At 26.2% G+C, this 15,671-nt stretch overlaps 1 protein-coding gene across 1 annotated transcript; it reads left to right on the top strand.

Annotated features, from left to right (window-relative positions):
* Positions 1-245: 245 nt before the first annotated feature.
* Positions 246-3,231, top strand: LOC113862028 (transcription repressor MYB6-like). The gene is made up of 2 exons (XM_027495185.1): positions 246-378; positions 868-3,231. The coding sequence occupies exons 1-2, from the start codon at positions 246-248 to the stop codon at positions 1,554-1,556; spliced, it is 822 nt and encodes a 273-aa protein (XP_027350986.1). The 3' UTR covers positions 1,557-3,231.
* The last annotated feature ends 12,440 nt before the right edge of the window (positions 3,232-15,671 follow it).

The following is a 15,671-nucleotide window of genomic DNA, read 5'->3' as shown; positions in this document are numbered from 1 at the left end:
TCCATGGGATTAATAAAATAAAATATTTTACTTTTATTTATAAAAAAATAGGTGGTGTTCTATTTGGTGGACGATTTAAAAGGAGAGGAAGGCCTTGGGGTTACCCGAGGAGTTGTGCTTGCGTATGAGGTAGGGGACCTTCTCTCCATACGTGATTTATCTTCAACCCCAACCTCCGCTTCAAGTTGAGTTAATTTGTTGTACGGTGTGTGTGATATATAGGCGAAGAGTGTTCACAAATAAAGATGGGAAGAGCACCTTGTTGCGCTAAAGTTGGGTTGCATAGAGGTCCATGGACTCCTCGAGAAGATGCATTGCTCACCAAGTATATTCAAGCTCATGGTGAAGGCCAGTGGAGATCATTACCAAAAAGAGCTGGTAATTATCCACCGGCTTCCTGATTTTTTCCTCTCATAATCTTTTTCTTTTTTAAGTTTTTCCCTTCTAAATCACTCGTACGTATTCTTCTGTTATTGATCACGCTTCCCGAAAATATCTATTAATTACAAAGAGACACTTTTAGGTGTTTTTTATACTAATTTAAAAAACATTTTTCCTTCGTACATAACTTCTTGATATTTCCTTTTTCTTTTTCTCTCCAATTATTACTATTATTATGTCTTTGTGTAAATTCCATCTTTCTTCTTTGTTATATATTACACCGTTATATTTGATATTAATTTTCATCTTTTTATACTTTAATCCCATCTCTTTTCTTCATTATTAATCATTTTTGTTACTATATATAACGTTAAAATTACATTTAATTCAAGTTGTCTCCCACCTTCAATCAATCTGAGTTAAGTCAACTTGAGCTTGTTATTCTCCCAAGTTCATGGTATTAATTATGGTTGATGCTTGATGCAGGGCTTCTTAGATGCGGAAAAAGTTGCAGACTAAGATGGATGAACTATCTGAGACCAGACATAAAGAGAGGAAACATAACCCCCGAAGAAGATGACCTTATTATCAGAATGCATTCACTTCTAGGAAATAGATGGTCCCTCATCGCTGGAAGATTACCAGGACGAACAGATAATGAGATAAAGAACTACTGGAATACCCATCTCTGTAAAAAGCTGAAAAATCAAGGAACAGATCCAAACACGGACAAAAAAAAGGGGAAGAAGAAGAACAAGCCCAAGAGCGAGAGCGAGAAGAACAAAGGCGCAAAAGCAGAGTCAGAAAAGACCTTAATTTATCTACCAAAACCTATAAGAGTTACTGCTTTCCCATCTATACTCACAACGGACAGCACCTTCACCTTGGATTCAAATTCAGGTAGTGCATCAACAAACCAAGAGAAAGAGCAAAGCCCAGAAGCAAAAGAGGTGAACACGGTTTGGAAGGTAGGTAATGACGGAGACAGTGGGAGGTTAGTATTCTTTGATGAAGAGCATGACATAGTCAACAGTTCTGACGTGGAATGCCACTCTGATTATGTTCACACGGATCATGGTACGCTAGAGAAGCTCTATGAAGAGTATTTGCAACTCTTGAAGGCTGAAGAGAACACGCATGAATTAGATTCTTTTGCTCAATCTTTGTTGGCGTAAATGTACAATATTGGTAAAAATTATTGGAACAATTATGGTAGCATGTGAATAGGGATCTCAATCGTTTTAGTATTTTAGAAAATTAAATAAATTTCTGCCATGGAGAAATGTTTGAAGCTTAGTTTCTCACGTGCTGACCTTCTAGTCACCTTGTCATTAGAATTTTGAGATACACACTACGACAACGCATTTTACACCATATTTTTTTTTTCTTAATATAAATTTTGCACTATTTTTTTTTATACGCGTCTACCTGCTCGTAAAAAAAGTTATTGTTGTTAATATTTATGTAATTCGAAATTAACTTGACTAAAGCATTAAGTTTAACTTTAATAATTGAGACATTTGTGGGATTGAAAAAACTAATATAAGGAGAAACAGTCTTAAGCTTATTTGGATTGAAAAAAAAAATATTTTGATTCTTTTTCATAAATAATCACAAAAGTATTATTTTTCTTTTACTCTATTTCTTTTATTTAATGATTTGTATAAGGAGAACAAAAATATACAGCCTTCAATTATATATGAAAAAAATTCAAATCAAACCATTTTCAATTTTTTTATATCAACAATATGATTAATATATTAAATGTTAATACAATACATTATCTTTGAGACTATTAAAGTCTATACTAACTTTTAAAAAGTCTATATTAATAATCTAATTTTTATTAAATAAAGACTATTCAAAGTATATTTGATTTTTATTATTAAAAATAAATGATAATTTATTTTTAATTTAGTTTAAAAATAATATTTTCAATGGAATTTAATATTATTGTGTGATTTATGTGGTGAATCTTACCTAGTGTTACAATAAATGATAAGTTTTACAGTGATAAAAGTCAGAATTATTATAATTAATGGAGAATAAACGGGTGGTCCTTATCGTGGTTAAGTTATTTAATAGCAATTATTATTAAATCTTGACATATTTTGAAGCTCTGACCGTATGGTGATAAATTTCTTAGATTCATTTCCTTCAAAAAGAAGAGTTCCTTTAAAAGAAGAAAGCATATTACTTGATAAGAAAATCAATAAAAAAAATTAATTATTGTAAACTTTTTTTGTACTTTTTATTACATTCAACCGTTTATTTTTAGTCAGGTTACAATTCTTAAATTCAAAAATTTCTGATTATTTACTTTTTAGCTATATAGATAATCAAAGCAACTCCCAGATTATATATATACACAGTGATATTAAATTATTGAGATTTGTTATTACAAACCAAGGTCATAAAATGTCATGGTGTTCTGAGACACAATACCAATCGTGAATTATGGTTATTCGGCCGTTCCAATACAGGTAACAGATTTATATGCGAGGGTAGGCTCAAACAATTTGCGATTATTGAATTTTTAAAATGTTGGTTTAAATTGGGTCTTACATTATGTTTTGTGAGTCTTATACTATAAATTTTTATTATTGAAAAAGATAAAGAAATTTATTATTTTATAAATTAAGTTTATTTGTCCGCAAAACTGAATTTAAGGGCAGCCTAAACAGAGTGTAACCAGCTAATCAATCTTATATTCAATGGAGAGATCCTCATTTGAAATATTGGAATCAGTTATTTTATATTAAAGGGTTTTTTTTTTCCCTCATATCAGTATGCTTGCATGTTTTTAAAGAAATCGGGGGAAAAAAAAGGCAATTAAATGCAAGTTGGGCAACTCCCTCAAAAAAAAAAAAGAAAAAAGAAGACTGCAAAGTTGTGCAGCAATAGAGAGACAACCTACCATTAAAAAAAAATAAGAGTACTGAAATGGGTCAATCGACCCGAACAAATTGACAAAATAAGTGGCATAAAAGTCAATATAATTAAGAAAAATCTTTTGATACCAAAATTGACCAATGGATTGATTCATTGGATCATCAGGTATCCTTGTACCCGCTTACAATCCCATCGTGTCTCATGTAAGAAAATTTTTAGAAATATCGACGCAAGCCTCAATTTTAAATTTGTTAAATATCAGTACCACCAAATATCTTTTCTCTATCATTAATTGTTATTATTAACAAAATATCTATCCTTTTAAATATTAATAACATATTAAAAATATTAATACAAATAAAAAAATAAAACATCATATACTTATAATTTAAGGATATTAAATAATTATTTTTATTTTTTTAAAGATTAAAATGCCTCTTGCTATTTTAGAAACATGGAACATTAGTTTTCTACTTAATATGTACTCAATATTAATACCACCTTAATTAATAAAAAATTAATTTTTTTAAAATTACAAATACTTTTTGTTGAAAGTAAATATCTTCTATTTGAGTAGGACTTCAGTAAATAACAAAATTCTCACTTCAAATATTTAATATAATTACATTGAACCATAAATTAAATTAAAATAACTTCTTGTTGATTTATTCACGTTTAATAATGATAAAAAGATGAAATTAAAATTAAATAATTAGATAAATGATTAAAATTAAACAAGACACATGTTTGTTTCAAGATTAAATTTTAATTAACTTATTTTATTCAATAATTTCTGATAAATAATAAATTTTATTATAGACAAATAATTAGAATATCAAAATATTAATGTTGATTTTACTGTGATTTTATTAACATCAATTTTAAAATTTATTTTTAAATATTTAAAACTAATAAATTTTATTAAAATAAATGTTTACTATATTTTTATATTTTTTATAAACAAATATTCAATTATTAAAATACTTAATGTTAACTTTTAAAGCAATAAAATGTTATTCTTCAAATTGACATCCTGAAAACAAACAACAACAAATGAAATAACAGATAAATGAATACGAAAAGTTGAGAGCACGATGCTATAAAATATAGGCAAGCTCCAACAAACGTGTAATTAAAATAAGTTCGTGTGAGAATCTTTTGCTCTCTCTCATGCGGCCATGTATTAGAAAATTCGAAATTATGTTATATAAGTCAACCAATTCTTGCGTGAGGTTAAATTTTAAATACAAAATTAATTAAAAAAACTAAAATAATATTCAAATTATTTAGGCACAATTTTTATTACGAAATAGAAGGATATTCCCACGCTCCCGCACGGATTGCTGCCAAATAAACGACAGAGAAAATAGGAATAGGAGATCGACTCTCATAAAAACCATTTGTTATTAAGAAAGTCTTCTTTTTTTAATACGAAATTGATTTCAACATTTATGCAAAAATTACTTATGGAGAAAATCTTGTTCAAATAAGATTGCGTGCCACAAAAATTTTTGTCTAAATATTATCTAACATTCATATTGAATATATTAATAATTAGAAAGTTTTTCATTTCCAGTACAGATATTATAATTTTTTAAAGTTAGAATATATCGTATAACTATTTTAAATTTAATATTTTTTATTTTAAAAAAAATATTCTATTATATTAAATAAGCCTAAATTAGAAAGGTGCGAATTTTATATTTTAAAATAAATTTTAAAAATAAATTTAGAATACGATTGAAATTAAAAATAATAATTAGCACTCTGTATAAGAAAAAATAATAATAATAAAAAATCATGTTTCTGAATCCACTCCGACCCGAAGCCCTTCAAATAGTAGAAAAAGGAATCTTTTATTATTCATACGGTTATTTTTAAATATGACAAAATTTGCCTTGGTTCAAGTACCATGTGACTTCGATTCTAAGTAGTTTCCTTTGGTATATTAGCAATTAAAATTCATTATATTAACAAATTTACAGATATGATCGCATCTAGTTCAAGAGGTGCATGTGTCCATGTGGTAAGTTGCAGTAGTTGTTATATTTGTAAAATGTCATATTTATAACTCTTCACTTCCGTTTCCTCCATATATGTTCAAGTAAAAATTTATAAATTGTACAAGTTATGCATTTTATTTTCTGAAATTTTAAACTTTTTTAGTCATTAACTTTATAAAACTGTTTTTAGCACAAAATACAGTAAAACAAAAGTAAAATAAAAGACTTAAAAAAATTAGAAACTAATAAACAAATTAATCTTTTCAGAACTATAGTGTATGATTCGTGCCATTTTAAATACTAATTCAAGAGAGTTGTTTTTTTATCCTACATCCTCTCCAGCTCTGATGTATTCTCAACTTAAGTTTATTATTTTCTTTGGCTTATTAATTAATCAATCAATTTATTGTTAATGAACTTTGTCACTTGGGATGGGAGGTCGTCAAGTTGGTAACCAGAATAGATAAATGTCAACTTCGTCAATATATATATATATACTTACTGTATTAATTGACTTTTTTTATTCCTTTTCTCTTGTTGACTTCACAACTTGTCTAGGAAATTAGGTGATACCTGTTGGAGGTAATTTTAAGTTGTTAATAATTGAGTGAAGTAATTTAATTATGTTAAAATATGTTTCTAGTTAAAAAAAATATTACAATTAAGTGTAAGATGAATTAATTAAATTTAGCAAAATTATACATTTATCTGTTTAACATAATTATATAATTTTAAATAATAATATGAGAAAACTTAAATCGTTATTTCTATTATGAATACATTAAGGTATTCTTTATCCAACAACCATTACCAAATAGAAAAAAAAAAAAAAAAAGGTTATATTAATTGAAGTGTTTTAATTCTTAGTATAATTTAGTAAAATATATTATTAGAAGAGACCCCTTGGGGTCTTCGTGTTAGACGATGGTGTCACGCTCTCTTTAATTAACTCGTCTTATTATAAGAGAACGAAATTTCCATTTAAAAAGTTACCCGCCATGATAGGTTGTTGACCAATTTTAATTCCAAAGCAACTCCTTTTCATTAGGATAATTAGTTGCATTATTATTATTATTATTATTATTTCAAAAGATCATTTTACCGTAACACTCCCCGCTGTGAATTCTCATTATGTCCTTCCAAAAACTTATAATGAGAGATATTTGCAACAAAATTTCATAATATTTGTAAATAAAATTTCTTTTATTTTATTTTCTTCGCACCTCTCAATTTATTTAACACTTTTCTTTCTTAAACTATAAGAATTACTGTAAATAGATTATGCAATTTTTAGCAATATCTATCAACGCTAATAAACCTTAAATTGTGGGCCGGTTCATACTTGATACTACTCTTTCTGATCTTAATCACAAAAAAAGTGTGAAGAATATATATATATATATATATATATATATATATATAAAGTTATTTTATTTATATATGTTATTAATTTTTTAATTTTATTTTATTATAAGATTTATTTTAAAGAGATAGTTACACATTCTTCATATTAAAAAAATATTTAACTATTTAATATTATAAATATTTTTAAAAATAAATATAAATTAATTTTTAATGTTTATATGATGGCAGATAATAAAAAAAGTATATGTAACATTATTTATAAAATTTGCAATGATTTTATCATTTTTAAACATTAATATTAGTGCTCAATTAACAATTGTCCAGAGGGAAAAAAAAATTAAAACACGTTGTAATAATGCATGTATTTTTATTTTTATTTTTTAACTATCAAAAAACATATTTATATTGCCTATTTAGCTGTTTTAATCACAAAAAATTACAATTCTTTTACAGGATATTAATTTAATTAAGACTATTTTTCTTAATCAAAATAACACAAGTTGTCATTATCATTTTTTAAATTTAAGGTATTTACTCAAATGTCAGCCCATCCTAATCACTTGAACTCTGCCATGCTACATCCAAACGCCACGTTCAAATTAATCTATTTCTCATATGCTGATATAACATTTATAACACGCAAAAGATAATTCTTTTTTATTAACGATGATTACTTAACCGAAAGCCGTTTTGTCTTGCTCTGGCTTCTTCAATCCATTTTCGGAACCGGCACCTGCGGGTTTCACAAGGGAGATTTGCATAAATAAAATTGGAATCAAATTACAGTGTTCACTTAATTGAGTAAATAAAAGATGAAAAATTTTAACTTGACTGAAGTTAAGTAATTAAAAATAAAAAAATTATTGAAAGAAAATATTTATTGTATTACAAATATAAAAATATACTTATTTTATTTTTAAAATAAAATTTATTATTATTAATTATTGTATCGATGAAAATTAACAATAAGAGACATGCAGAATATTACTTTTCAAACATATGTCATTTTTTAAATTTGAGAAACGAGAAAAGTGACAAAAGAAAAATGAACAAGTTAGTTTAATCCTAGTTAAATTCAAGTTAGAAAATCATTTTTTTGTTGTTGTGGCATCCCACAGTAATTATTAAGCGTGTATTTAGATTTTTTAAATAACTGGTTTTTCATATGTTATAAAATTAATCGTTTTTGAAATATGCACTGACAATGATTATTTAAAAACTCGTTATAAAAAACTATAAAGGAACTATATGGTTAAAATTTGCGTGTAGAGAGTAAAGTAAAAATATGGGAAACACAAATAAAAACGAAACTAGGACGTTAGCAAATAAATAATATACATTAATTCATCTTGTTTTGATCGAAATAGCTATGAGAAATATAGAGTAAACAAGAATGGAGCAGAATTAGAAAGTTTCGCTTATTTTCAAAAATGTAGAGAGAAAATTTATTTGATACAGTTTTATTAGAGAGTTCTTTCTTTCTTTCTTTTTTTTACTATTTTTCTTCCAAGTTTCTCTTATCATCCAACTGAGTGTCAGTCAACTCTTTCTTTTATAGTTTGTACTTTTGTTTCCGTCGTACCTACTACTGGATGACTATTTGCAACAAATAATTATTCATCCATCCGATTCATATATATATATATATATTACTAGCTTCCTTCGTTTCAAAAGTTTAATTGGTTATGTCATGCAAGCCAATTATCATTATTCTAACGATTAATTTTTAAATAATATTATTATTAAATAACTAAAATACATGATACATATAATTTTAAATTAACTATTATAAAAATTAGCAACTCTTAACAATACGTTAGTTTATGATTAAATGACAGATGCATTCTTATAACTTAAATGTATTCTTGTAAGATTAATTCCATTAATATTCATGAAAAATAGTATTAATTTTGCTTGAATTTTAAAATTATATTATTTCTTATTCTGTCTAATATTTTTACATATTTTCTGGGTTTGAAAAATTACGCGCACAAAATGTATGTTCAGATCAAACATGTAACGTCCTTTGAAATAATAAAATAAGGAAGGTTCCATTTAAGGGAGGGTAAGTGCAAGTTTTCACCCAAAGAAAGTGCAGCCGTAATTAATGCTAACCTTAAAGGAGATTATTATAACTATTTTTATTTAAATATTATCTTAAGATCAATGTTTATTTATGCCAAATAAAAAAATTATTTTTAAATTTTTAATACTAATTGATTTAAATATGATGTTATAAATTAATTAATTGAAATTAATATCATTAAAAAATTATATAAATAAATATGTAATATAAACTTGCAGACCGATCTAATTAATCTTTAGCCCACACAAAATCAACTTAGATAATAATTCATTAAATTCAGTGGTGGAAATTTCGGATTAGAATAATCAGTTTAGTGTCTGGTCACCCACTTGTTCAAACGGGGTTGTTAATCTAAAACCATAGACTGTCCAAGTTATATGTTCGGATCGGACATATTAGAAAATTAACAGGGCATAAAATCAATGAAGAACCAGTCAAGTTGTTTGACTGGTTAAAATTTAAAATTAGTGATAACAAAATTATTAAAAATCATTTATAAATTACTATTATTTAATTCTGTATTATTGATTTTTATCAAGTAAAACCTATAGGATGATTCTTTTATATTAATTAAAATTTATTTCTTAAAATTTTATGTATATTTATTAAAATATATAATTAAACGACTATTATCTGTCAAATGATTAATTTACTTTTTAAAACTCTGATTTAACCAAGTTGTATTTAGCTCCATCTAATTCCCGTACAGTAACGTTTAAACTTTGTTAAATATTTTTTTATAATTTTGTCATATTACAATTGCAGCTTAATTAGAAACTAAATTAATATGAAGCGAAAAATAGAACCAGTGGTGAAATAAGTATACTATTAATTCCTTTGATATTTCAGTAAATTTTGACTTATTAAGCTTTCTATTATTTTCGTATCTTTCATTATATTTTTTTGACCCGTAAAAGTTTGACCTTACTTCTTTCATTATATTTTTTTGACTTACTAAAGTTATATGAAAACTTGTAAAAGTCAGCTTCCATGTAGAAAATATTCCCCGCATTACGTAAAGGTTTTGCTAATACGTTTGACTTATTAGTGACACATGAAAAGGTCATGTATATTTACTATATAAAAAAACTGCAACTAATATGAAAGTAATGAATTTATACCATACAAGCACTTCATTTGCTTAATTTATTTTTTAAGAATGATACGTCGAAATGCATTTTATGTATTTCTAATTTTGTTAAAACATATAGATGAATGATAAAATCTACCTTTACAATAACCATAACTTATTTATTACCATTCATTTAGTAAATTGTTTATGTCTATTTTTATAAGTTTTTACTGAATTTGAACACCTGTCTTAATTTTGGGATGAAAAAAACAAAAAACATCCATGATCTTAAATTTGGATGATTTTAAAATTTTATATGAAAGAAAGTCATATATACAGTGCATATAAGTTTGAAAAAATGTTTAGATAAAAATGAGAATTATGGGTCACTATTCCTTAATTATTTTATAGAGAGATAACAATTTGTAATAAATATCAAACTTACATTTTTAATATAATCCAATTTTACCAAAAAAAGAAGAAGATAAAAGATATTTTTTATGTATGATAAAAATATTAGATCTTATTAACTAGATTTTTTTAACTAAGAAATCAATCAATAAATTTTTTCATTAGAAATTATAATGAGATACATTAAAAATAGTGGTGATAATACATTGATAATATTTTTTTAACAGTTTTTTTTCATTCTTGACAATGCAATCTCTTGTTTCTTGTATCTAGTTCTGCTAAGCATGGTATATAAAATTGTATTTCTATTATTGAACAAAAATAATTGTGCAGGATTTGTTCCTAATTCTGATGACACGGCATTATACAATGAGTTACAGAGCTTCCTTAGTACCTATTTTTATTTTAACAAGTTTTACAATGCAACCTTACTCTACTCCCACTAATTTTATGACACAGTTTTAGTTTCTTTTTCTTTTTCATTAAAAATTTCCCAATCGTGTAAAGTATGGATTTTTATTTTCCAATTATTAATAGCATTCAATATTTTAAAAAATGATTTCGTAATTTTGAAGCACTTAATCATAGTTAACGACGCAATTTTGCTATGCTTTAATGTACTCACAGCATCTAGCATTAGAATTGATAATATTTTTTATATACTAAGAAATATTATAATTATGCAGAAGATGAACTCTAATTTCACACTAATTTCACAGTACAGCAACTCAAAATTGCTTTCCACAGTTTCCAACTTTCCATCGTATATTGACAAGCTGAAAAAAAAAAAAAAAAACTTGTTATCCTTTCTCCCATGCCTTCACCATTTTTTAACCAACAAATTCCACCATTGCTTGCCATTTTTGGTGAAGAAGCGTGGGGATATATCAGTAGTTAATAGTCATATCGTACTTCAGTGGTCCACATGACCCATTTCTTAAAGTCCAGAGTGCTCAAATTTCTGAGTTCAGGCCCGTCCAATAATATAGACCGTTACACACCCTCCCTTATCGGCCCAATTAAGGCAAACTAAATCTCCACTCGTGACCTAGCATATTTAAACATCTATAGTAGAAAATTAGACGGCAGTTATTGTTCCACAATAACTGTTAATTTAATTGATAAAAATTTATAATAATGATTTATAACCATTTCATAATGTATAAGATTGATGGAAAAAATTTAATTATTATTTAAAGAATATAAACATTTTCTTTGATCATATTAAAAATTAAAGATAAAAATAATATTTTAATTTGATAAAAAAATTATGATATGTATACAAAACTAAAAAAAATATTTAATACATGATAAGTGAAAGATGTACAGAGACTATTCTAATTAAAAAAATAAAAGATAAAATTACAATAAGTGATGAATATAAAATACTAATAATAAGTGGAGTTACAATATTTTAAGTAAATATAATAAATAAAATTGTGTTTAAGCAACAAGTAATTATTAAATTTAAATTTAAATTCGTTTAGTTAATTAACTAAACAAGTTTTATTAAGCTTTTGACGTGTGAGCTTGAATAATTTACATTAACTAAATTATATCTTTATTTTAATAACATATTGAATATTTAAATTAATTTAAAAGAATAAAAATTAAGAAAATAAATACTCAATGCCAAAAAAAAAGGCATATGCTATAATGAAAAAGAAAACAATTTTAAAAAATTGAAGACTGAAATTTAATATGTATAAGAATACACTAATTAACTTAAATTTATATATAAGTTAATAAACTTCAACTTGTAAAAAAGGTAAAAGATTAATAATAATAATGATAATAATAATAATAATAATAATAATAATAAATTATTTAAGTAAACTAATCGATCGGCTGGATTTTAAAAAATTAAATAACTTAAAATTTGTAAACTGTATAAACTTTTAAAAATATCTTATCCATATTTATTTGACAAATCTTTGACAAGTGACTTTATTTATTTCCATCCCCACTTTCAATAATGCGAAAGGTATATCATATATACCGTTAAAAATCGCAAACAGAAATTGAATATAAGACTCTTTAGTGACACAATTCACAATTACTAGATCTGTATATTCCAAATTTTCCTCTTTCTCCTTTCTTTGAATATTTTGTTTTGCACTTTTTTCTTCTCGGTGGTGCCATTAACATCTTAACAATTGACATCAGATACTGAGTCGGAATACCGTAGTCTCTGATACATATCCATTTGTCATAATTTGATATTTTGTGTGGATTTTTTTCTAGCATTTGCTTTAAAGTTATTAAGCCGTCAACCAACGTGACTTGTTGATATTTGGGTTTTGCTTTGTAAAGAAATTTATTCATTTTTAAAGTTTAACTGATTTTTAATATTGATTTATATATAATTTTAATTTTAAAAAATGTTAATTAAATTTTTTATACATTTTAAACAAAAATATTTATTATCATTTTGTGATGTCAATATTATGTCAGCGAGTGAAGATAATAACTAGACATATTTAAATACAGATCATGTTATACTTCTTTGTAATCGGCAAGAGAGGCTATTTAAAAGTTTTAAAATTTATGAAAATTACAGTTAACAAGAATATTTCTTAGAGACTAGAATTAAATTTAATCATATTTATAGAAATTAAAAATATCTTATAATAATTTATATGTTTTTTTAATATAATATGAAAATTCACAGCTAAAATTCTCCGCAAGAGAAAATTAGCACATTTTATGGTGTAGGAGAAACCAACTTGATCGTGAATCTGCCTCCCTTGAGGCCATCCTTCTGGACTCTAATGCTGAGGCCATATTCCATCTCTGCACGGGTTTCAAATATAACTGAATTATTTGATTCAAGATTAATGTGTTTCTTTGTACAGAAGATTTATAGCATTATTCTTTTTTTATACATCAGCAAACTAATTTATAATAAAAATTGTGTATATTTTGTAACAATTTAATGAAAAATCATTCATTTCATAATATCTTAGATGGTATTAGAAGAAGAATAATCTTTTTGTCATGACAACTGAAGCTTCCTCCACCACACCACCTCTGCTATCCATTCCACTCTTCTGGATTCAGTGAGTCCATACTACATTCACTCATTTGATGGCATTGAGAGGAAACTGGTAGACAATGTGCTAACTGGCCTTGAGAATTACAATTCATGGGCCCTTACCATGACTGTAGCCCGCAAAGGACAGTGCAAATTTGATTCTGTTGATCTTGCAGTCTTCCCATACTTGCTAGAGAGCATCTTATAGCCCTAAGTGTCACCACTGTGTGGTCTGATCTCAAAGCTCGTTTTTCCACTGCTAATGGTTGTCACATCTATGAGCTTGAACGCCATATTGCAACCTTACATAAACAAAATCACTTCATTGCCACCTATTACAACAAGCTTCGTAACTATTAGGATGAGTTAAAGCTCTTTGACTCTCTGCCAACATGCTCATGTGCTGCGAAAGACAAATACATTGTCCAACTTGAACAATGTCGACTTATGCAGTTTCTAATTGGTCTGCGAGACACTTTTGTTCAACCAAGGAGTCAATTATCACTCACTGCAAATCTTCCCCCTGTATCTCATGCACCATCATATGTCACTCTACTTCTGGTCACTGTACCTTCCTTGGCCCTAGTCTTTTTTTATGGCGAACAAAGAAACAATCTATTATCTCTCACTCATAAGTCGAAGTCAAATAACGTGCCATGGCTAATACTATCAATGAAATCACTTAACTTCAGCTCCTTCTCACTTAATTAAGAATCCGCATCGCTACACATTGTCAATAATTCAATATTTCATGAACGCATCAAACTTATAGAGATTTATTATCACTTTGTCCAAGATAAAATTCAAGAAAGAAACATTTGCATCATATTTATTTCATCTCATCACTAACTAGATGATATCTTCACTAAAAACCTCTTTTTGTAACCATTTGACACCTCACTTTCAAGCTCATGCATAGTCTTAAGCTTAGGGAGGAATCTAATTGAATCATTTATTTATCTTTCATATATCATATATTTCTTATACACATGGTAATTGTTATTGTATCCCTATAATTAAAGAGTATTATATACTCTTTCTAAATTAAGGAGTGTAATTTATTTAATATTTAAAAATTAAAAAATATTTATGGCTCTTTCAAATAAATCACTTACTCTATAATGAAAAAGAGCACAGAATACTCCTAATTTTAGAGAGTACCATAAAACTTATTTATACACGTTTACAGAAACTCTCATCACTTAACTTATGTTGTTTCTTTAGATAAAAATTTATAGTATTATTCTTTCCTATAAATCAATAACTAATTTGTATAAAAAGCTGTATATATTTACAATAATATAATGGAAAATCATCCCTTTCACAGTATCTTAGAGTAAGGGCGGAGTTTCTTTTCTCTTCGGACTCCCCCGACCCCAAAAAATGTCAAATATATCAAAATATGTTTTACAATCAAATTAATATATTTATAGCTTCTGATTCTAATTGTATGCATACTTTTTCTTTTTTCCTAATATGAGTATAATATATTAATCAGAAGTTCACAAATCACAACTCATGGTAAAAATTAAAGTTTCCATTCTCAGTCACCTACAAATAGCGAAAAGGAGTCACAGAAGATAAGACGTCTATATGCGTAACATCTTAAATTGATCGAACAAGACTGGCACCTAGCTAGCTTGCGAGCACCGACAGCAAAAATTTAATTAATTCTACTTTATTTGGGAGATTTTCTTTCATATTTTGCAGTTGCGGTCCACTGCAGTCAAATCTTGGCTGTGATCACATGCTCATAACAATGGGATATATAAACACGTAAGATAGGTGAAATAAAGCGCAATCAGTCAAGCTAAGCTAGCTAACATTTTTGTTTTTTCTTTTCAGTTTTCAATAAAAGAAGCCCCAGAAAGGAACATTAAAGAAATTAACATATTATATCGCGATGTGTTTAGACATTTTACACTTCCTACTTTGAATTCTCTGAAGTTTATTTGACGGTGTATACGTCCAAAAATTCAGCAGATTAAGTACGCTATGTAATAATATTTATATATAGCCATGCATATTAAAATTAAATTATATATATACATACGCACACAATTTAGTAACTTGTTTATGTATAGGAGATAATATATATAGAATTCTTATGCATGTACTCCCTTCATTTCCTTTTATTTGACATTTTAATAATTATGTTTTATTTCATTTTCATTATTATTTTATAATATTAATGAGTTAAATATATTATTTTAATTTCACTCTTAATAATTAATTGATATATATTTTTAATATAAGTGTTTCATATAGAAGATAATACATATCTATATTTGATTAATAATTTTCATAAAATTAAACATTAATTTTATTTCTTACTTAATTCTTATATCACAACCTTAAGCAATTAAAAAATAAGTGAAGGGAATACTGATTTTCATTTGAAAACAAGGAAAGAAATAAGAAAAGAGT

Source organism: Abrus precatorius, unplaced genomic scaffold, assembly GCF_003935025.1.
Source record: "Abrus precatorius isolate BTA unplaced genomic scaffold, Abrus_2018 Scaffold3, whole genome shotgun sequence".
Taxonomy (NCBI): Eukaryota; Viridiplantae; Streptophyta; class Magnoliopsida; order Fabales; family Fabaceae; genus Abrus; species Abrus precatorius.
This window is presented reverse-complemented; position numbering and strand designations above follow the sequence as displayed.

Excerpts from the sequence above, each read along its gene's own strand:
- LOC113862028 (XM_027495185.1), top strand. The coding sequence starts at position 246 with ATGGGAAGAGCACCTTGTTGCGCTAAAGTTGGGTTGCATAGAGGTCCA. Across the intron at positions 379-867 it reads ATCATTACCAAAAAGAGCTG|GGCTTCTTAGATGCGGAAAA; the intron begins GTAATTATCCAC and ends TGCTTGATGCAG.